The sequence below is a fragment of the Lynx rufus genome, unplaced genomic scaffold, assembly GCF_022079265.1.
Source record: "Lynx rufus isolate CCGP_SWC_20201006 ecotype Redwood Valley unplaced genomic scaffold, mLynRuf1.p SCAF_2, whole genome shotgun sequence".
NCBI lineage: Eukaryota > Metazoa > Chordata > Mammalia > Carnivora > Felidae > Lynx > Lynx rufus.
The window spans coordinates 67,765,316-67,789,317 of NW_025814834.1; the positions used below are offsets into that span (position 1 = coordinate 67,765,316).

The window sequence follows — 24,002 nt, forward strand, 5'->3', positions numbered from 1 at the left end:
CACTCGTATCTCTCTTCTAGAAAACACCTAGCTTATGCATGAGACAGATGAAAGTTTAAAAAACTTAAAAATGTTTATATTTATTTCAGTGGATTTCAAAATCCAAATGTGCATCTTAACAAATAAAAATTCCATATTCAGTAAGGTCTTGAAAATTATTATATAAACTTTAACATACATAATCAAATAAAGAAAAACTATTTAGCTTTATTTTAAAGTAACTTGTATATTTGGGAGATGATTTTCACAAACATTTACATACTAATATCAACAATAACTTAGCTCTTTATAAGGACACTAATCCCATCAAGAAAGCCCTGCCCTCAGGACCTCCTCTAAACCTAATTATCTCCCAAAGTCCCCATCTCCAGATACCATCATGTGGGGTATATGAACTTTTGAAGGAGACACAATTTAGTCCTCAGAAATCGTGGTTTTGAAATGCACCCAGTTCACTTCAATGTGGACATTTGTTCTTTCATTTAGTAAAAAACTCTTATTGAATGCCTATTGTTTCTAGCTATTTTGCCACACCCTGAGAGTAAAAGAGCAGAGAGGCATAAGTCAGCATCTGGTGCAAGTTGTTCACAATCAAGTAGTGCAAATGGACTTATTTTAAAAACAAAAGAAGAAAAGAAAAAGAAATGGCAGTACAGTAGGAGAAGTGCAAACTACAGGCATAAACACAGTAGCAGTGCCAAAGAAGAGAAGGCTTAATAGTTTGACTGAATCAGGAAGGGCTTCCTGGAGGAAGAAAGATACGATCTGGGTGTTTTGAAAGATGAGTCTGAATTTTCTCAGGTAGATAAAAGTGTAAAAGGCATTCCAGGCCCAGGAAAGGTAAGCATAAAAGCACAAAATCATATATTAAATTCTACTGACATTGATTAGTATCTACTATATTGAACTGTATTCATCTCTGCTTTTCAGAAGCTGAATTTACAGCAACAAAAAACTAATAAGTATATTGAACAGAATACAATAGATAATTGTTGGTTAACATTTTTAATTGTGTAAGACAGAACTTTTTTAATTGGAGCTTTCATTATAAAAAGTGACTCTAGAGAATAAATTATTAGGTTATAATAAAAGGCCTTATAGGGTTGCCTGGATGGCTTAGTCAGTTGAGTGTTGGGCTCTTGATTTTGGCTCAGGTCATGATCCCAAGGATCACAGGGATTGAGCCCTGTGTCAGACTCTGCGCTGAACTTTGAGTCTGCTTAAGATTCTCTCTCTCTGCCCCTCTCTCCTGCTCGCTTGTGTGTGTGCTGTCTCTCTCTCCCTCAAAAAAAAAAAAAAAAAAAAAAAAAAGGTCTTATAGATTTGGCAAATACAATACTATGAGGCAATATTGAGGAAAAAAAACCAAGTAGCTAAAAGTTGGAGGCAAATAAATTAATCATTAATTGAGCCCCAGCGGACAGTTTAAAGCAATGATTTTCAACTCTAGCATCGCTTTAGGTTTACCCGAGTAGCTGTCAAAAATACTGATGCCAGGACCCCAGCTGCAGAGACTCTGAGGGAATTGGTCTAGGAAACAATTAATTATTTAACAGTTTTGAGTCTGTGAACAAGGATCTAGAGCCTCTTGGTTTAAAGAGATTTAAATCACGAGTATACGTTTTTACTGACGTATCATTTCTAAAAATACACCATAGATTTTGTGTTATTTTAGGCACTGTTGTGCCATTATTTTTCACAATTCATTCTCTACTTATTTTTTAGTTACTTTTTAAATGAAAACGTATGTGAGATACTATTGTGAATACAAAGAGAAAACATCTCTACTCTCAAGGGGCTCGCAGTTATTGGGGAAGATAAGGCAGCACAAATGACTGTCATATGGGCAAGTGTATCTTGATACAAAGGAAAGAGGAAGGAGAGGCCATTTCCTGGTGGCGCTAAATGAATTGATTTTATGGCCAAAGAGCTATTTATTTCTGTTGTAAACAAAATGTGGTCTGTATCTTTCTAACCTTCCTCTAGTGGTGATACCATGCTTCATCTGAGCCTTTGCAATTTTTCTAATAACAGGGATTATTTACTTAACTCTTTCAATATTTAGATATTAAAAAAGTATTTTTTTCTAATATTGTGCTGCCTTTTATTTCTGTTTGAATACTACTGCAAACAACTTCTGTTTGTCCAGATTTATAATCAGGCTAATCAAATCCCATGTTCGAGGGCTGGCATAATAGCTAGTCAGGCAGGCTTCTTTCTGAAAATATGACAACCATAAATGCTTATAATCCATAAAACATGAGAAACTCAATACTCCATGTGTGTTTTTCCTCATTTTTGGTTCAGAGGAATGATCAGAAAAGCTGTACTTTTTCATAGGGCTTTTAAAATGGTATTTGGAAAAGATCTTTAAACCCACTATCAGCAAAGAGGAAGGTCTGTAATGGCTACTGGTATTGACCTTGTTACTATGGAAACACCTTTTTAGTCGTTGTGTTTTAAAAATAAAACACACGATTCAATTTCCTTTTTCATAACTCATAAGGCTATAAATTCTGCTTTTTGATATGATTTCAAATATCTTATAGTCCAACGACTTTCGGTTCTCTTTGGAAATAATGTTCATTTTTATTGCATTTTCCAACCTTTTGCTTTCTAAAAACTGAGGTGGCAAGGCAATTTAATTGCTTTCTAGAAAGTGTGCTAGTATCAAAATGCAATGACAGTTCTTCCTTTTTTTTTTTTTCAAACTACCATTGGAGGCATTATCACTACGAAAACCTTCATTCTGTGCCTCATTAATATTCTATTGTTTACATTCAGAATGGAAATGATAGCATGCAGTCCAAATTTACAACTATTTTCTCTTCATATAACATCTCTTTTATAGCAGTTTAATCATTAGTGTGGTGTTCCAAACATAATTCCAAAGAGTGTGTCCATACTTTCAACAGGCTTTTATGCATATGAAATGTGCCTTCCTCAAGGATCTTAATATGTATTAGTTTCTTTGCCCCTTATCCATTCTGATCCTAAAATTCTACAATTTGATGCTATACATAAAGAGGACCTGGAGGGGATTAAAGGAAGGATAAGAAAAAATGGGTAAAGACAGAGGAATAGTGCATTTTTGAAAAAGGCAATGATTAGTTCTGTCAAATACGAGCCATCGATTTTTTATGACTAAATTATTATCCTTTTTTGTTGCAAATGACAGCAACCACAGAATCCTAACTGCTTGAAGCAAAAGAGAATTTATTGTCTCACATAACTACAAAGTTCAAAGGTATTCCCGTTATTAGATTTGATTGTATTTAGCAGTTTAATCAATGAAATCAGACACAGTTTCTCTTTTCCCACTTCTTGGCTTTGCTTCCTGTTTTGGCTCCAGTTTCTGAAAGGCTGTCTCCTCATTGTGACAAGATGACAGTAGCAGAACCAGCCTACATCCATTCAAGTCCCAGTCCATGAAAAGAGAATGAGGTTTCTCTTTTAGGTTACCTCCAACCTTACTTCCACTGTTAGTTCTGATTGCCTCTAATGGGGACTGGTAATGATCCCAAACTCTATCATCATAGCCTGTGCTGACTTGCTCGTGTTTGTTACATGCCTACCCTTAATGCTAAGGATAGGGTCACTCCCACTAAAGCACATGGATTGAGAGTAGAGGAAAAAGTGGTCCCAAAAGAAGTCAAGGCAATGATGCCAGGAGAAGAGGGAGTAGCCACTGTATGATACAAGCTACGGATGTCCACCTCAGGTGACAGGAAGTTACTGGTAACCATTAGGAACATCAGTCAAATGATATTAGTGGACATCAGGTTAGAGAAAAGTAAGATGCAAGTGAATGGTAGGGAAGTGAATTGGGCAAATACATACCCACCTCTTTTTGTTTTTTAGGAGCATCAATGAATGAAAGTAACATGGCAAAAAAGTAGCTTGAGACAGGAAGAACTCTAACAGATACATTTTTGTTTTTACAATGGGAGATATTGAGCATGTTATAGGTCAAGCCAAAAAATGGAACCAAGTCCCCCAGGAGATCTTGAAAAGTTGGAATTTAAAATATAGAGTAATCCCTGATGAGGAACTGGGATGCTTCTTCCTCTTGAAACAGTAAGATCAAGTATGGAGAGTAAAATATGGATACATTCTGAAGACCAGAGAAGAGCATTTGAATGTGCATGCCCATATTTTTTCAGAGATGAGATTATTATCTGAAAGTGTGGTAGACAAAGGTATGTTCAGAACATGAATATTTTAGTTGGTTATATTTAGAAGTTTCACCATGGAAAGTAAGAAGGGATCCATGCATAGGAATGAAATAATCACACTATATGTTAAATTATCTTTATTCATATTTTATGTTTTCTTGTGTATTTTATCTCTTTCCCACAATTGCAAGCTCCATGAGAACAGGATTGCATTAGCTCTTTTCACATCATATACCCATGACTCAGCACAGAACCTAACACAGAATTAGAATTGCAGCAAAAGAGTGTTGAATGATTAGTGGAATAAATGAATGAAACTTTGTGCCTTCTGCTTTTAATTGCTTCAATTTGGAGATTAACTATAATTTTGAAGTAATGAGCCAGTAAAAATTATCATGAGACAATAAAAATTTCATGCAAAAACATTCCCTGTCAAAGAAAAATTTCCTAAGCCTACTTCCATGCCAGCAAAATTAGCTAACTGATTTACTAAAATACCATTTGATTCCAAGTTCTGCAGCAGTGTTAGAACTGGTACATTTTGCCAGACAGATTGCTCACATGAAGCAACAAGTAGATCCATCATTTGACTTGAGTCTACATGAAAATAGGAAAAAACAGCTGCAAGACAATGTATTCCCAGGAAAGATTCATCCAGTCACTGTGCTAGCAGAGCTGGAGAAACCGCTTAGGCTACTCGGTGTTAAGAATGTATTCTACTCATCATCAATTATTTTTTAAAATGGCTGCCGTAGTGAGTTTTTCACCTGTCTGTTATTTCCAGTGAGAAGCCAGACTGGCATGTGGTGTAATTCACAAACAAAGGGCAAAAATAGAGTAGTCTGTTCTTCCAGTCGACAAGCATTTATGAAAAGTCTAGCTAATGTCAGTCTCTCTTCTAGGTGTTCAGGCTATAAAGATGAAGAAAGGACAGTCCCTGACCTTAAATACCTATACCTATAGTTTATGGATGGCGAGAACAGACATTTGAAAGATAATTTCAATATAATGATGAGTAGAATTATGGGAAAGAGCTTAGAAACAGAGACAGGGCCCTTAGCCCAACCTGGGCAGGCAGGTAATAATATTTCAAGATAAGAGAATATATGATCTCCTGCTTGAAAAAAAATGTACTAATGTTAGTTGGGTCAAAAAGGAAAATGGGGAGAGGTTGGAAACTACTATTGGCCAAAGTGTGTGAGGCCCAGACATGTGATGTCTTTAACATGTGATGTGTAGAATGGCAGAAGCAGTTCAAGGTTAGGAGGGATACTGCCACTGGTTTGGGAACTATCAAAGGAAAATAAAGTGCTGCCCTTGAGAATTTTCCCAAAAACTCTATGTGGCTTTAAATCATTCCTCAAATATATATTTTATCACAGTTTTAACAACAGCCATGTCTCCATGTTACCTTAAGAGATCCTTAAGGTAACCTCATGTTACCTCATTTGAAAAATTACTGAAGATGGTGCTTTCCTAATCCACTGACCCCCATTCTCCCATCTCCACCACCTACGTAGCCCTCTGTGTTTAGGAAGTAACTAGACTTTGGTGATTCTGAGCTGAGAGTTTGACTAGGCTGTGCAAATAAATGACCATAGACAGGCTGGCAGAGACCAACATGGAAGGAGAGCTTCATGTGTAGTGTTAAGAAATTTGAATTTGTTGTTTAGCTGATGGGGCATTGGAGGTTCTTCACCAGGAGAGCAACTGCAGCAAGTCTCCCTATCAATGGACTAATCTTACAGCAGAGGTGAGTATAGATAGAGGTACAAAGACTCGGAAGGAGTCTATCTATAGCAAGCATTCAGGCAAAAGACAAAAAGGCTGGTAGAAGTGAAGAAGAGGAAGAAGAGGAGATTGATGTCAGAGTGTCCAGCTTGGACAACCGGACTGTTAGATGGCCTAGAACTCACCACCAAAAGGAGAAAATGGGAGAGTCAGTTCAGTCAGTAAGCATTCGCTTACCGGGTCAGTTTTTTAGGATATACGTCTATTAAGATCAATATAGCACAGTTCCTTTCTGCAGGTCTCACATAACTCATTGGGGAGTGAGGTAGGGAAGACAAATACATAAAAGATAACCTCAATAGACTATTTCATAGAATTATGAGCATGGTGTTATGGAAACACAGAGGAAGGATGCTTGCTTCTTTTAAGTTGTTAACTCAGAGAGGAAGCAGGTCTGGGAAAATCATAGGAAACGTTTAATATTTTAATATCTTGATTTTGAGTAGCTCTTGGAATGGGGAAGAAAATGAAAGAGTAGAAGTCATTCAGTGTTTTGGAAATGCAGGTTGAGTTTAGGGAGAGTCTGGTATGGCAAAGATTGTACAGGAACAATGTGTAAGGTGAAGAATGGCGTAACCCAAGTGGAACCCACTGGAAACAATTATCTGGAGCTCACATCTGAAATTACCTTTATTTTAATATGAACCCACATTATATTTTAATTTAAAAACATTTCATGAAAAACAAAGTAGAGAACCCAGACAACACTCATAATACTAACAAGTTTTCATTTTACCCGAAAGTTCAGTCTGTCCCCTCCCACCCACTCTCTGCCCTTTCAGTCCCAACTCACAAAAACAGTTAACACCAACTTTGAAGAGTTCACAGAGGAATTGGAGCCAATAGTGGGAAAGAAGAAATAAGTAGGTAATAGAATAAGAATCAAAAGTGATTGGCGTCCCAAATGGAAAACAAGAAGTATTTGTGATGTTAATGGTACCACGTTGTGCAAACTTTCATATAATTCATATAAAAAATAAAAATTATATTTTGGCAAAAAAAATCAGCATAATGTTTTATGTAAATTTTAGTTCAAGATCAGCTTGGTGTAAAATTTGTTTTTTTAAAAAAGGATCAGCTTTGATGTTTAGAGTGATTCCCAAGAACTTTCCTGAACAGCTTTGTGTGTTCACATAGATAGACCACAATTGTTTACAGAAGAGAATCAGAAGAAATGTGAGCTGGGAGCAAGGAGGTGGCAGAGAGCTGTCAGCTGATGCCCAAGCTGGGGAAATGGGCAGACCTGCCTATATCATTAATAGCTTGTGGTGTGACAGGAAATGTGGAGCCTTTGTTTGTGTGCCTGCCAGACCACTTAACTCTCAGATGTGTCTGGCTGACAAGGTTAATATGTAAGGATCTCTTAACAGAAAAGCAGGCTCTGCCGAGATTGTATGATTGTATGCCTATGTGTAGCCGAAAAGAGTTTGGGCAGGTACCACAGAGAGGTATCATGTTTGATCCTCTCGATCAGAGGCGTGATGTGCTCAGGATCAGAAGCAATCCCCTTGAAGCTTGTTTTCATAAGTCTGTGAAGACTAGAGATACATTGGATAGGACAGGCTTTCTGCTGCTTTGCCTTATAAATGCTTAGCTGTTGTGAAGATAAGGTGGAGCTTGCCTTTCAAAATAGGATGAAATGTCTGAATCCAAGAATCCAAGTGGAAATGATGTTGCAAAGTGAATTTATGTCCCTGAACCTCCCCACTCCCATCCCCCTCCACACATACAAAACGTTTCTAGAAAGAATATAATTAAGCATCTGACTGGATTTTTTTCTTTTTTCGGAGTAAGAGAAGCTGTCATTGTTTTGAAAGTAATTTGCTGTACCAAGGTTGCAAATTGCCATAAGCCAGTCTCTATTTGTGTTAATAAAAAAATATATTAAAACACTTGAAGCATTATGTCTTGAATCCTCTGAACCTGATGGTAAGCCTCCATTATGTTGCCATGATCCATTTGAAACTTTGTAAGACATTTTATAGGATCCTGCTTCTTCCCAGTACTGCTGTTATTTGGTTTTATTTTTTCTCAAAAGAATACATTCATATATTTTTACAAAATCAAATATTACAAATGGCTTTTAATGAAATAGAGAAACCTTTTTACCAAATCCTTTTCTATTTCATCTGTATCTTTTGACATTTACATCTTTACCTCTGCATAATGTGCTTGTAACTGATATTTCTGGATTCTCACTCTTTGCCTATATAGTAGATGAAGATTTATCTCTCTCAAGTTATCTTTCCTTTTGACCATATCCTAATACATGGAGATATAACACCATGTTTAAAATTAGTTATATTTCTATTCTTGTATACTTTTTTCCCCCAGAATTAATACTTGCTTTTGATTGTGCTTCTAACCAGATTTAGCTGGATGTCCAAGTTAGCTTTTTTTTTTTCTTTTGGTAAGGCTTTGAGTTTTTTGAGGCAGTTTTAGGTTCACAGCAAAGTTAAGAAGAAGGTACAGAGATTTTCTATATACCCACTAACCACACACATGTGTGGCCTCTCCCTTTGTCCACACCCCCCATCAGAGTAGTACATTGGTTACAATTGATGGAGCCAGATCAGTACATCATAATCACCAAGGCCTATAGTTTCTATCAGAGTTCACTTTTGGTGTTGTACATTCTGTGGATTTGCACAAATGTATAGTCTCATGTACCCATCGTATTATCACGCAGAGTATTTTCACTGCCCCCCAAATCCTCTGTGCTCCACCTATTCACCCCTTCCCCTAACCTTCCAACACCAACCAACCACTGATCTTTTTTTGTCTCCATAGTTTTGCCTTTTCCATAATGAAATATAGAATCATACAATATGTGTATAGCCTTTTCAGATTGGCTTCTTTCACTTACCAATATGCATTTTGGATTTTTCCATGCCTTTTCATGGGTTGGTAGCTCATTTCTTTTTAGCACTGAGTAATACTCTATTGTTTGGATGTTCCACAATTTATCTGCTCACCTACTGAAGGACATCTTGGTTGCTTTCAAGTTGTGCAGTTGTGAACAAAGCTGGTACAAACATCGTGTGCAGGTTTTGTATGAACAGAAGTTTTCAAATCCTTTGGGTAAATAACACATAACTCAATTGTTGGGTTGTATATTTCGAGTATGTTAGTTTTGTAAGAAGCCATCAAACTGTCTTCCAAAGTGGCTGCGTGATTTTGCATTCCCTCCAGCAATGAACGAGTCCCTGTTGCTCCACATCCTCACCAGCATTTGGGGTTGTCAGTGTTCTGGATTTTGGCCATTCTGGTGAGTGTGTTGTGGTGTCTCGTTATCGTTTTAATTTGCATTTCCTTGATGATATATGATGTGGTGCATCTTTTCATATACTTATTTACCATCTGTATGTATTCTTTGGTGAGGGGTCTGTTAAGCTCTATGGCCCATTTTTAATTGGATTGTTTGTGTTCTTGAGTTTTAAGTGTTCTTTGTGTGTTTTGGATAACAGTATTTCATGAGATGTGTCTTTTGCAAATATTTTGTCCTAGTTTAGCTTTTGATTTTGATCATTTTGTTACTCTTTCTTCAAATGCTCAAACATGTTAGATAATCTACCGATTTATTTATTTATTTATTTTTTCCTGGAGACCTCCCACTCAGAGCCTTCTAGCCTTCCACCCCGTTGCTCCTTTCTGAATGGATTGATTTCTGTTTGCAGCCCCACTGTCATCCTCTTTTTTGTGTTAGATGCCTTATATCCAGGATCTCATATCTTTCATTTTTCTTTATTTTCTCCATTTTCCAGGGCATCCCACATAGCTTTCTGTTGTCTCTGAGTCTTACACACACACAAGTTTTGCAAAAGGAATCAGCTCTTTTTCATCATTAGCTCTCTCTCTGTGGTGGTTACTTCTTCCATTCTCAGCAGCTAACCACGTAAGCATCTGCTTTCTTGTTCTCAAAATGTCTTCTCCACTGATGTCTCTTTTCCATTATCCCCTCCCCCATGAATTTATTCCCATTTTAAATTCCTTTAATATCATTTTCATAAGGTCTGAGGAGAGAAAGAAGGTATATTTCCTTTTTTGTGGGGCTTGCAACTATGCCATGAAGGGAGTAGACCTTACCATACCGGTGTACAGGTAGGGGATGGTTAGAAAGTCCCATCTCGAAATGTATCCAGTTACTGGATTATCTAATCCCCTTCCCTATCTCTTAGTTTACAGCTGCTATTATGCTGTTCCTGATCAAGAGACTAGGAAATAAAAGAAAGAACAACTATCGTATGTATTGGCAATTAACTTATAGCTTTGGGAAGAGATAGCTGTGAAAAACAATGACTAGGATTTTATCTTGTTTTACTGGGTATTTCTCTAGCACCCAAAATTGGGAATTGATTATTTCTGCCTGTCATTTATGCATTCAGCAAAAGTAACTGTGTATTCAATATGGTAAAAACTGTGAGAGATCTATTTCCTATTGCTTCCAAAAACTATTACACACACACACACACACACACACACACACACACACACACACACACACATGCCTCAAGAGTTTATAATACGTGTAAGGCCATTTCACCTTACTAAAACAAAATGCAGGTCCCCCAAGTAATTCCACAAAGTGAAACTCTTAAGTTTCCTGTTCAGGTAGGTAGCCTCTGACTGTCTCTAAGAAGGTAGTGGTAAGTGTTCAAGAAATAAACTTAAATGTCACTGTACTTCTATTTTCTCAATGCCAATGATAAAATATAACTATATTCTTTTATAATCTTTGTGGTAAAATACAAAAGGAAGAACTTTTAGTAATATGGACAGAATAAACCCTTTCTATAATTTGAAATTGAAATAACAAAAAAATAGTAAGAATAACCCTTAATTTGTGTATGTGTTCATGCGTGCATGTATGTATAGATAGAAGCTTTAAAATGCAAAAGGTTAATTTTTAACTGTTTTTTTCTTCTTTTAAGCGATTAGTCTATTATCCAGTAATTAAATAATCAGGCAGTTTGCCTCTCTACTCATCTTAGATGTCACATATCTTCAGGTTTAATGAATGCCCTCTTTTATTCAAACGTTTAATTATCTTCCATTGGTGGTAGTCTCCACACCACTGTAGCAAAATTTATCATATCAACACAGAGCCCCAGCTCAGCTGGGGAGACTGATGGCTGCACTAAGATATAAACCCTGGAGTAAGGTGAGCAGCCCCACGTACCCTGAGATTGTCTAAAATGGCCTTAGGCAGCTGGAAGGTGCACCAGTTTGACAGATGCAGTTGTGCAGAAAATCAGTATATGGGATAGAATACTGAATATTTACTGTGAATATCCAAAGCATAAATGAGCCTTTTCATCTTTTTCATCATTATCAACCAAATGGCTGCCTATTTGGTAGCATATGTGTCTTTTCTCAAGATTAATCATTCACTTATTTTAAATAAAATAGCTCAACCTCCTCAAGGTCCCTTTATTCTCTGAAGGAATTATGAATACTATGATGAAGATTGCATTTCATGTATTTGCAGGTTCTTACAGCCAGACTAAGACATGCATTGTTACTTTAATGATAACACAAGGAAAGGGAGAAAGAGTGGGAAGGAGGTCTTATCCAATACTGATTGTCCAGTATATAACACACTCATTCATTTTCTTATTTAACCCTGTGCCAGATATGTAAATAGAATTATTAATAATGTGGAGAATTATTATTAATAATAATAATGTGGAGAATTATTAATAATGTGCAGACAAAATTGTGACCAGTGTCATTAAGTAATCTGCCCTAAGGCACTCTGCTAGTATATCATAATGCTAAAATTTAAATCCAGGTTTGTCTGACCTCAAAGCCCGTATTTTTTTCCATTACAGCTTTCTGTATTCCATATGGTTTTTCTCAGCTGTGAGTAAGGTTGTCCTTCATAGAGGAAATTAAGTTCATTGTTGTTTTAGTTGTCCTTTATTAGTATTAACCACAGTTTGGTCTGTAGCCAGAAAATAATCACAGTAAATAAAAGAAGCAGGTAGGAGCCAAATAGAGGTAAAAAGCTAGTCCATTCATCAGCAGGTAACAATAACACTTACTGAAGAGACGCTATCGACCTCGGTGGACTAATTTCAGAACTATTGGCTTCCATTGCAAACTCTAGACACACACCAGTGAATGCAGTTGGTTTCAGTTCCTCAGGGAAATAAACTTCAACAGTAGCAATAGAAGAATCTAAACCAAAGACAACTGGGGAGTAGTTCTTATTTGGGGATTTCTTCAGAAGAAGACTTGCCTCCATTTGTACAAAATAAATATTCTAGAAGAGTTGTATGTTAAAATATGTTTGAATTTGAATGATCATTTGAAAGCCATTCCCAGTTGACAGGTAATTTATTGTGAATTATACTTTAAAATTCAAGAAAGAAAAAGGAGGGGCGCCTGGGTGGCTCAGTTGGCTGGGCATCCAACTTTGGCTCAGGTCATGATCTAGCGTTCACAAGTTCAAGCCCCGTGTTGGGCTCTGTGCTGACAGCTCAGAGCCTGGAGCCTGTTTCGGATTCTGTGTCTCCCTCTCTCTCTGCCCCTCCCCTGCTCATGCTCTGTCTCTCTCTCTCTCTCAGAAATAAATAAAGATTTAAAAAAAATTTAATAAAAAAAGGAATCCTGTAATCATTTTGTAATAACAAATTAAATTTCACTTCATTGATTCATATTTCATAGTATTTCAGCATGACTACAATATACTATATCTTTTCTGCCATGTCTGTATTCATGATAACAATTTTAATTTGTTTGTTGGGTTTTTTTTTTTTGCTTTTGCTTTTTGCTTTATTTTGAAGACTCTCTGATATCCATGATTCTTTATATGTTAAAAAAAAGTACTCTTTCTGTTTATTGTTATATTCAATTCTTCCATTCTTCTACTTGCCTTTCAGAAAATTCAAGTGGTAAATAATAGCTGAAATTTACAACGTAAGCTACACTATAGGAAAAAAAATTAAACCTCTTTGGGTAATTTCTTTAATTCTTTTAGAAATTAGAAAATAATTACATCTCTGAACAAAAGTTATCAATATGACTCCTTCTAGATCTGTATTGCCCAATATAGTAGCAACTAGCCACATGTAGCTATTCATTTAAATTACATAAAATTAAATAAATTGAAAACTAATTCCTCTGTCATACTAGCCATAATTTCAAAGTCTCAATAGCCACATGTGGTTAGTAGTAACCATATTGGACAGCACAGATATAGAACATTTCTGTCATCATGGAAAGCACTATTATATAGTGCTGTTCTAAATTGTGATATAGAATATAGACCAAGATGACTTCTTTTATCTTTTTTTTTTTTTCTGCACGATCCCCAGCAATTTAAAACAGTAATTGCTACCTAGATAGTGGCCAATAAATACTTGTTGAAAATTGAATGAATTGAATGAGTGACTGGAAAACAGGAAGAATGTAGTTTCAGTTGTAGAATATTTGTGGAAATTTATGGTTAAAAATTAGGTTCAGATCCAGAAAGGTTTTATGCAGTAAATATTGTATAATCATACAAAGTTTGGGAAGCAGGAAATTGGGCTAGATTCTTTTGAAATAATTTTCTATATTTATTGCCAATATTTGCCAGCAATAGACTATCATATTTAAAAGTCAATTCATTTCTCTTTCTCTAGAGATAGCTATTATTCTTAAGTTGGTTTAAATCATTCCTGTTTATGCTTTTATACTTTACTATGCATTTATGTATTGACAATAATATCTAGTATTGATTAGTATGTTTGTAAAATATATATATAAATAACCACTATGGTAGGGGCGCCTGGGTGGCTCAGTCGGTTAACTGTCCGACTTCGGCTCAGGTCATGACCTCGTGGTCCATGAGTTCGAGCCCCATGTCGGGCTCTGTGCTGACAGCTCAGAGCCTGGAGCCTGTTTCAGATTCTGTGTCTCCCTCTCTCTGACCCTCCCCCATTCATGCTCTGTCTCTCTCTGTCTCAAAAATAAATAAACGTTAAAAAAAAATTTTTTTTTAAATAACCACTATGGTAAAAATATTGCACATTCTCTTCTATAATTCATGATTTTTCCTTCAGTATTATTTTTCATATATTTCCATTTTGATACAGTTAGTACTGAGTGACTCTTTTTCATTGTTCTTATAGCACACAATTTTGTTTATGTCATATTTTAGTTATGGATTTATTTATCAATTTTATTGCTTGAAATTGAGAGAGTTTCCAAAGTTTGGGTAATATAAACAACGTAGTAGTGAACATCCTTATCCATATTTTTGTGTGTGTGCATGTGTGCACTTTCCTAGCCTAGGTCATATACGTAGAAATGTAATTGTTTGCTCACAAGTTTTGAGTGCCTTCAGCTTTACTAGATATTATCAAACTCTTCTCCAAAGTGTTTTACAATTTACAGTTCTCTCCATAATAATTGCAAGTTGTCCTTTCCCAGCAATTTATCAACATTTCTATGGTTGAATTAAGTGTGAAATGCCTGTTTGTATGGATTTTATTTGAGTTTCTTTGATTATTAAGGAAAGTGAGCAACTTGTAGCATAATTATTCTCATTTTCTTTTCTGTCAATTGACTGTTGTTCATCGCTTATTGGAATGTCTTATATACACAACAAATCTTGTTTCCAAGTGTTTAGTTTATATTTTAACTGTATATGGATTATTTTATTATACAAACATTCTCATGTTTACCAATCTTTACGTTGCTTTTATGGGTTTTTTAAAAAATTATTTCCTCCTTGAATATCATATTTTATTCTTTAAATTTAAATATTAATTTAGGGGAGAACTGACATCTACATGATAATGAGTCCTCTTATTCGTATATATGGATACAGTACATCTCTCCATTGATTTGTATCTTTCCTTAAAATTATGTCATGCCATTAAGGTTATGCATATCTTCTAAAATATGTAGTGTTTTTATTGACACTGCCTTTTAAAAAATATTTTAGGGGCGCCTGGGTGGCGCAGTCGGCTAAGCGTCCGACTTCAGCCAGGTCACGATCTCGCGGTCCGTGAGTTCGAGCCCCGCGTCGGGCTCTGGGCTGATGGCTCAGAGCCTGGAGCCTGTTTCCGATTCTGTGTCTCCCTCTCTCTCTGCCCCTCCCCCGTTCATGCTCTGTCTCTCTCTGTCCCCAAAATAAATAAACGTTGAAAAAAAAAATTTTTTTTTAAAAAATAAAAAAAATAAAAAATATTTTACTTGCTTATTTATGTACATCAACCCTATTGATTTTCGTGTATCAAGCCTATATCCAGTGACCTTGCTGAATACTCTTATTAATTTCAACTGGTTGTCAGTAAATTCCCCTAAGTTTTCTGTGTACACAATTCTATTGGGTACAAATAATTTATCCGTTTCCAATGATTACATATCTTATGACTTCTTGTTTTATTGCATTAGCTAGAAATTCTAGGAATATAGTCCAGAGGCAGTGATAGTAAAGATCTTTACTTGGTTTTCACCTTTAATTATAATATTTCTAAATTTTCACTTTTTTTTAAATTTTTTTTTTCAACGTTTATTTATCTTTGGGACAGAGAGAGACAGAGCATGAACGGGGGAGGGGCAGAGAGAGAAGGAGACACAGAATCGGAAACAGGCTCCAGGCTCTGAGCCATCAGCCCAGAGCCTGACGCGGGGCTCGAACTCACAGACCGCGAGATCGTGACCTGGCTGAAGTCGGACGCTTAACCGACTGCGCCACCCAGGCGCCCCTAAATTTTCACTTTTAAGTGTGTCATTTGCTATAGATTTTGGTAGGTATTCCTATCAGGTTAAGGAGGTTCTATTTTATTAATAGTTTGCTTAGCATATTTTTCAAATGAAATACTGGATTGTAGGCTTTTCTACAGATTCTGAAATGCTCATAAGCTTTCTTCTTCCATTAATCTGTTGATGAGATGAATTATATTAATAGATTTTTGTTATTGAACAACCCTTGCATTTATTTGAAAAACTCTACCTACTCAGGATTTTTTCTTATACATTGCTTGTTACATTTGATAATATTTCATTTTGTATTTCAGCATCTCTAGTCTAAAATCAGAACAGTTTATAACTTCATTTTCTCAATCACGATGGGTATCAAGTTTTCAGAAATCTCAAAATATACTGAGAAACTTTCTCTCCCTCTCCCTGCCTCTCACTTGCACATACATGTGTCTATAGCTGGTTGATTCTGGAACTAATTTCAGGCTCTTTTATAAAAGATTGGAAAGCTATATTTAATGCCTCTTTCTTTCTCTTTACCTAGATTTTGACACACATGCATTCTATCAGTAACATCTTTTTTTGGTATTTTTCATCTTATGAAATCAACATCACTAAGCTGAATACAAAAAAATCAAAATTGTCTCTTTGTACTGTTTCACACTCCATCTTATCTAAGAATATATTCAGTGAAACATATGGACCAGGAAAGATTTTAAAAACTTAAGTGGAGGAAGAAGAATGAAAATCAAACTCCTACCTTTTTATTACCAATAAAAGAAGTAAAAAGTATAACAGTACCATAATCTGTACTGAAGGGAAAAATGAGTTGTATTATCCATGTGCGAATACAGCAAGAGAAAGTAGATATTTTAAAACCTATTAAAAAGTTTAAAATCTTCCAAGTTTCTGTAATTTTTGTTGGTTTTAAAAATTTTTAATGCTTATGTATTTTTGAGAGAGATAGAGAGACAGAGCATGAGCAGGGAAGGGGCAGAGAGAGGGAGACCCAGAATCCGAAGCAGGCTCCAGGCTCCAAGCTGTCGGCACAGAGCCCGACTCCAACTCACGAGCCGCGAGATCATGACCTGAACTGAAGTCGGACGCTTAACCAACTGAGCCACCCAGGCACCCCCAAGTTTCTGTAATTTTTAGTGCTGCTTTTCTACATCGTTTTTTAAAGACCATGGACAAACTATGTATTTTTCCATGTTAACGTTGGAATTTGACAGGTACTCTGTTCCCAGTCGATGTTCACTGCAGTAAGAACAGTGGAGGCAGCAGGTGGCAGCAGCTCCCGCTCAAAAAACTGGGAATCACGGCAAGCCTTGTAACAGCCTGAGGCCTCCCTTGTAGGCTAGCTAGTTCTTTTGTGTAACTGGTCATTTCAAATATGGGGGGAAATCGATATAATGCAGAAATCCCACTAACTTTGACAAAGCAAATGAGACTTTTTTTGTGTGCCTATTTTACGCAGAGAATGAATAACAAATTTATGAATTAGGTGGGTGTACAGCTATTGCCTTTATGCTTTCTACGACCCTCCTTCCTCTTTTCCCCTCTTCTGTCCTAGTGTATTCTTTTGGGTTTCACTCAAGCCTTTCCTTTTTCAGGGACGCCGGACATCTTTTAACATTTCCCTACATTTTATTAAATGACAATGAATTACAATAATAATAAGCTGATAATATTAGTGACCACTTATTGAACACTTATTATATGTAAGGCTCTCTTCCAGAAGACTTACATATTTTATCTCATTTAGTTCACACAATCATTCAATGGAGTAGTTACTACTATTATTACCCACATTTTATAGATATCAAAGCTGAAATGCAGAAAGGTTAATAACTTGCCTAGGGTCACCCAACTAATAGGTAGAAGTGGCTAGAAGACTAATACCAGCTATCTGACCTTGGAACCTAGGCTCTTCACCATTATTCGGGGATATGTTAACCAGGAGACCAATCTCTACCAATAGACAGAATGACAAATATTTTAATTACGCTAAGGAATAGGGTAATTTAAAGTTCATATATTCCAAAACGTCTTTGAGAAGTACTTCCACAGGTAAGAATTTGAGGCCACTGACAGTTCAGTATGAAAGGGATGGGCAGCAAATCTCAACTTCTTCACTTACTATCTGTGGAAGCTTGACAAGTTACACCACCACCCAGAGCTTAACTTTCCTAATGTATTAAATGGTGACAGTAACTCTTGAGTGTTATTATGAAGATTGAGATATCATAGGATAGCTCCCAGAATACAGTTAAGTACATCCTCAATTAATATTAGTTCATGTCCACCTTCTTGAGTAAACTGTACTGCCAACTATGGATTTCCCTTGGGTAGGATGAGCCTGGAGAATGAGTTAAAGGGGAATGAAGGGAAGCATTCATTAACTGAGGAAGAACACTGCATTATGAATTTTTGTATTTCCCTCAGTGAGTATCTTAAATGATGAGTGCATAACCAATGTATCTTGTTAAGTTGATGACTAAATAAAGTCACAAAATTAAGTAGTCAGTGGATATTTTATGTATGTACAAACAGTCTTTTCAAGCATTTGACATGCATTTTAGAGGACCAAGGTTACCATTACATTCCTGTTCCTGAGAAATTATTCACAATTAAGGAAGATTAATGGGAGCCCCTTATTAATTTCTGACTCAGTTTTTATTGTGACAGCATTTTGTGTTCTCTGATATGCTTAGGCTTGTGTTTGTTTGATCATTCATTAAATACCTGATTTATCTTCTAGACCAAAAACAGAAGATGCCTGGGTGTTTGCAAAGCCCAACGCCATTCAGGCTGTTGGTGTTATGTCGTTTGGTGAGTATATGGTTTCAAAGGCCCTTTCTCAATATGGAGGCTTCTGTATAATGAAAAAAAAGTTTCGTATTTGTGTCTGGAGAGCAGATGTCCTAAGTTTTAGACTTCCTATTAGCAGCATATGATCTAGTTTGTGCCAACATAAAATTAGGCTCAAACTTTTCTCACTCATCACTAAAGTTTGATTTAATTTGGACAAGTCTCTTCCTCATGCAGACAACTCATTAAAGTCATCTTGTTTCTTAACTTGAAAATCGAGCAAGTGTTGTTATGTGCTTCTTCAAAACCTTGCACACAAAGTATTACAAATTGGCCAGATGTCTAAAGCTACTCTGTTATATCCCAGATTGGAAAAGAAGCCATGGACTGGAAATATAGTGTTGTTTAGATTCCCGTAAAACTGGAAGGCCAGTAGGAAATAGAAAATAGGAGAGAAAAGTTGGATAGGCCTGGTTTATATCAAGAGTGACATGAAGAGACTACATAAGCCTAATGTGAATGAAATTTCTCATTCCTAAAGCCGTTAGCAAGTTATTTTCTGACATAGCTAGTAAATTAATGTATTTGAACTTCAGTAGCATTCCAAAATCATATACATCTCCGAATTTTCAGAAGAAAAAGAGAAACTTAGTGTTTGTTTTAATGACGCTCATTTTGTTTTGTTTGTTTTGTTTTGCAGCATTTATTTGCCACCATAACTGCTTCTTAGTTTATGGTTCTTTGGAAGATCCCACAGTAGCTAAGTGGTCCCGCATCATCCACGTCTCCACCTTGGCTTCTGTATTGATCAGTATTCTCTTTTCTACATGTGGATACTTGACATTTACTGGCTACACCCAAGGTAAAATGAGAGATTCAGTCTCATCATATTTTGCTATTCACACGGAGTGGTTCTGTCACTTCTCATTTTGGGTACAATTATACCTAATATTCTACTCCGAAGTATCACTAATCTCTTCTGCCCATTCTCTCCTCAACCTTCCTGCCTCTACTGTTTCTGTTTTGTGATTCTCTCCCTTTTAAACTGCTAAACTTATTTCTGTAGTTCATTCTCTCTCTTCTTCCATGCTTTCACTTAAAAGCACTTGAATTCTGGCTTCCCTCCCCACTACCCCCTGCAGCTTCACTTTCAGAAATATCAGTATCTTTCTGCTCTTCAAAGTGAATAATCTTCTTGGTTCTGATTCTCATGCACCTCTGCGAGTCACTTAACGGTTCTGAACATCCTGTCTTTTCTCCCAGGAGAAGGAGCACCATCATATCATCATTCACTCTGTTCATATTTTTTTTTACTCCCGGAGTGATTGCTCTCTGCTTTTTCCTACCTTCTTTCCCCTTCTCCCCCCACCCACCCCCTCCATTAACTGGCTCAGGCAAGTTGCCTTCTTTTCTCTGAACAAATTCTCTGGAGATTGCCCTTGTTTTAAACTCTAGTCCAGGGGCGCCTGGGTGGCGCAGTCGGTTAAGCGTCCGACTTCAGCCAGGTCACGATCTCGCGGTCCGGGAGTTCGAGCCCCGCGTCGGACTCTGGGCTGATGGCTCAGAGCCTGGAGCCTGTTTCCGATTCTGTGTCTCCCTCTCTCTCTGTCCCTCCCCCGTTCATGCTCTGTCCTCTCTGTCCCAAAAATAAATAAACGTTGAAAAAAAAATAAAAAAAAATAAAAATAAAAAAAAAAATAATAAACTCTAGTCCAGACCTATCCTTTCATTTCCAGTCTCTTGCCTGCAGGACCTACCTATTTAGTTGTCCTGTTCTTACCTTAAACACAGAACATCATCTTTCACACAAAACCAGCCCCTCCCCTCCTTCACTCCTCCCTCAGGGCACCACTCCACACTGAATTTACTTCTCTTTTCCCTGTTCACCCAGGCCCAACACCCGAATGGCTCTCTCTTCTGGTTCCTTTGACCTGTGCGTTCACCCCTCCGTGTAGTGTAATATCCAGGGTAATCTGACAGCCCGCTAAATGCTGTGATTCAAACATGTCACAGCTTTTGCAGGTCTATTATCTCATTTGACCTTGAAACAACCCTATGAAGGTAAGTGGAATAACTAGTTTTACCCCCTGCTTAGAACACAAAGAGGTGAAGGAACTTGCCCAAGCTGGATGGTGACAAAGTAGAAAACAAGTTTCCTGACTCCCAGTCCAATTTTCTTTCCATTCTCTCTTGCTGTCTACCCCATTTTGGTCAAGTGTGACCCATTAAAAGCTGTCTCTTATCCTCCAGACCCTCTTCCCTTAGTTGTCAGATGACACTAGGTAGTCTTGAGTGAGTGGTCATTGTTTCAAATAGAGGTTACTGGTGACTATGATGATAGGCGGGCATTTTTCAAATAATGAAAAAAAGTAAAAATGCCTTCAAAACAAAGTGGTTAGTATAATTCCAGTGCCATCAAAAATATAATACAGACATATGCCATTAGAGTGCAGTAACAAAGTGATCGTGAACATCCTGATAAAAATTGTGTTTCAGAACATTGCCATATATCACTGTTGCTGTATCATTTGCCAAGGTGAATGGCCTGTAGGCTCCAGTCTGTACAAAACCTTGGTTTTTAAATGCCTTCTCTGTAAGACATAAATCCTTTATCTTAGTCACACCTTCCTAATGTTGTTATCAGTGGTAATTGCTTAGATATAATTAAATCTTTATATAACAATGCTGACAGGTTGGTTTGGGTTTGGGTTTTTGTGTTTTTTTAACCTAGCTATAATTCCCGAAAATACACTTAGACTCAAGCTGGAATAAGCTGACACTGTTCCTTCAGGCTGTTTCATTTTAGGCAAATCTGGTCTTATCTGTGCACGCTGCTTGCTTCCTTTCTTTTCCCTCTTAGTAGATAAATTTCAGCTTGTGAGGCACTAGGGACTGCAGGTTGCTCTTGACGTTCTAGGCACTTTTGAAAAGGGGCAGGGCCCATTTTGTAGAGAAGATTAGTGAACAGGGACTTTTAGTCCTCTTTCTCAGAATGGTGGAACCTTTTCAGTCAACCTTGAAACAGGCCTCTGCCACGACTGCTCTGTGGTTTAATCCCTTCTGCCCTAAGGGACACTAGACAGGAATGTGCATTTGTTCTAATTGACAGGAGGAGGGGAGAAGAGTCATTAGAGTCTTGGCAGAGCCAAGTCATTTAGCTTTTTAAAGAAAAAAAAAAAAGGACAGAAATACAGTTTTGTTTTCTTTTTAAACAGTATGGTAGTGTGTGACTTTGATCTGATATCCTGTTCAGTCTAATTGGAAAACGTGACCAAAATTTTAAAATGTAAGCATGTTATATTTAGGAAATGAACAGGCCCAAATATTGTTTGTTTCAGTTCTGGGAAGCTTTTTGCCGCCATGACTTCTGGGCCCTCGTTAGATACCTCCATTTCTTCATAGATGTCTGAGAAAAGACAGTGTCGAAATAGGAATTGGTCCGGGGCGCCTGGGTGGTTCAGTCAGCTAAAGCGTCCAACTTCCGCTCAGGTCACCATCTCACGGTTCGTGAGTTCAAGCCCCGTGTTGGGCTCTGTGCTGACAGCTCCGTCTGTGTCTCCCTTTCTCTCTGCCCCTCCCCCGTGTGCATGCTGTCTGTCTCTCTCTCTCTGTCTCTCTTTGTCTCTCTCAAAATATATAAACATTAAAAAAATTTTAAAAAAAGAATTGGTTCAAGGTGTACATGGTCCATTGTTTAGTGTGGAACTAATTAAATATAATGCTTTTCCTCAGAAATAACCATATTTCCACACTTTTAAATCAGTGCTCTTACACCAAGGTTGATCTGACACCATGAAAGGTAAATTCTTGCTGTGACAGGGGGTTTGTGATTGAACTCTATAGCGTGGTCTACAGGAAATTCAGCTCCCCAGATGTACTGGTCTACTCTTCCTTTCAGGATTGCCCTTGATCTAAGAATAACATTTCAAAAGGAAATTTGTTTATTTTAACATACTTTTTTTTTTTTTAATAACGAAGTCACTTATTTACCAGAAACAAAGACCAGAAGCAAGTTTATAAAACCAGTGTACAAGAATTTAGGGAGTTGATTCAGGTGTCAGAAGACAATGGATAAAAGTATTTTTCAGATGTTGATACAAATTTAAGGCACATCTACTAAAAACAAACAATGAGAGTAAGGGAAAAACTACTAGTTATAAAATCATCTTCAAGTTGGCACAGGTACTAGTTTTAATATCAGTCAATAATTATAGAGTTATCGAATGCAAACACGCTATATTTAGACTTGGCAGTCTGTTCCATTGATTAAATGAAGTTTCTGCAGCTTGACTTACATGATAAATACCCATTATCTGATTTGTTAGGTGTTTATCTCAAATATTCAGTTGAAATAAATCTATTTTATATTATTCTTTAGGAGACTTATTCGAAAACTATTGCAGAAACGATGACCTGGTAACATTTGGAAGGTTCTGTTATGGAGTTACTGTCATTTTAACGTACCCAATTGAATGCTTTGTGACTAGAGAGGTAAGCACAGTTCCTTTCCAACACTTTATCTAGTTGATCCCTCTACTACATTTAATTCAGGAAGACTTGTAAATAATTTAATTCTGCAAATTTGCAAGTGCACGATGAGGAATAGAAGTTATAAAATTTTCTTTTTCAACCAGTGTGAAGAGAATTTCATACTCAAATGCTTACAAGTTATTTTTTTCTAAAATTGGATTTGAAGATCACGTTTGGTGGTTTAGTTTATATTAGCATAAGTATAAATATTTATACAACTGCATTCCAAAATGAATGCCAGCCTTTAATAGGGCCAAACTAAGTTGTTTTTCCTTAAAAACATTCTTACAGAGAAATTAAGTACTGAGATTTAAAACATGTTTTACAGAATTGCCCTTTTGCTAAGATTGTTTTAGAAGTCAACATGTATTCAGGCACCTTGGAACAGATTTTGATCAGTTGTGTTATTTTTAAAAAATGAAAATATCTTACTGTACATGGAAAACCAAAATCAATTTAAGCCATTAGTTTTACAGATATATTTCATTTATATATTTATCCAAGTATATTTATCTCTATTTTACACCATGTAAAATGATAGAGATGGTATATTACATATATATGTTTTTGTGATGTATTTGTACTATATATATATATGTGGATTTGTGAAGGATGATTAAGTGAAAAAAGAACTCACTCTTTTTGTGTAAACTTGGATGACATGGCTTGTTGGGAATCCCTTATACAGTCAGCGAAAAATCCACTGTACGAGTCAGCAGAAAAACATGATCCTGTTTCACAGTGGTTCTTTCAGCAATCACACTGAAAAGGGCTTAGTTTTAGGATCTATTCCTAGAGGCTGTTTACACAGTGCGCCATGTGAATGGGTCTAATGTGTGAAGTGAAATGCCTAAACGCCACAGAGCTTTAAATACACTAACTGATCGGCTGGCTTCTAGAGGAAGACCAGTGCCTACCTTACGCCTTTTCTGGGGTAAGGAACTGCTCAGGGAAATGGAATAAGGAAATATTAAGCACTATGTATGTCCTTTACAATTA

The 24,002-nt window shown here is 36.7% G+C and overlaps 1 protein-coding gene across 1 annotated transcript in view; it reads left to right on the plus strand.

Moving 5' to 3' along the window:
• SLC38A11 (solute carrier family 38 member 11) overlaps positions 1-24,002 on the plus strand; it is a 56,221-nt gene that overhangs the window by 20,137 nt on the left and 12,082 nt on the right. The window contains exons 8-10 of the mRNA XM_047086035.1: positions 18,424-18,494; positions 19,174-19,335; positions 22,852-22,964. Of these exons, the coding sequence (XP_046941991.1) occupies positions 18,424-18,494; positions 19,174-19,335; positions 22,852-22,964 (346 nt within the window). The remainder of the gene's footprint in view (positions 1-18,423; positions 18,495-19,173; positions 19,336-22,851; positions 22,965-24,002) is intronic.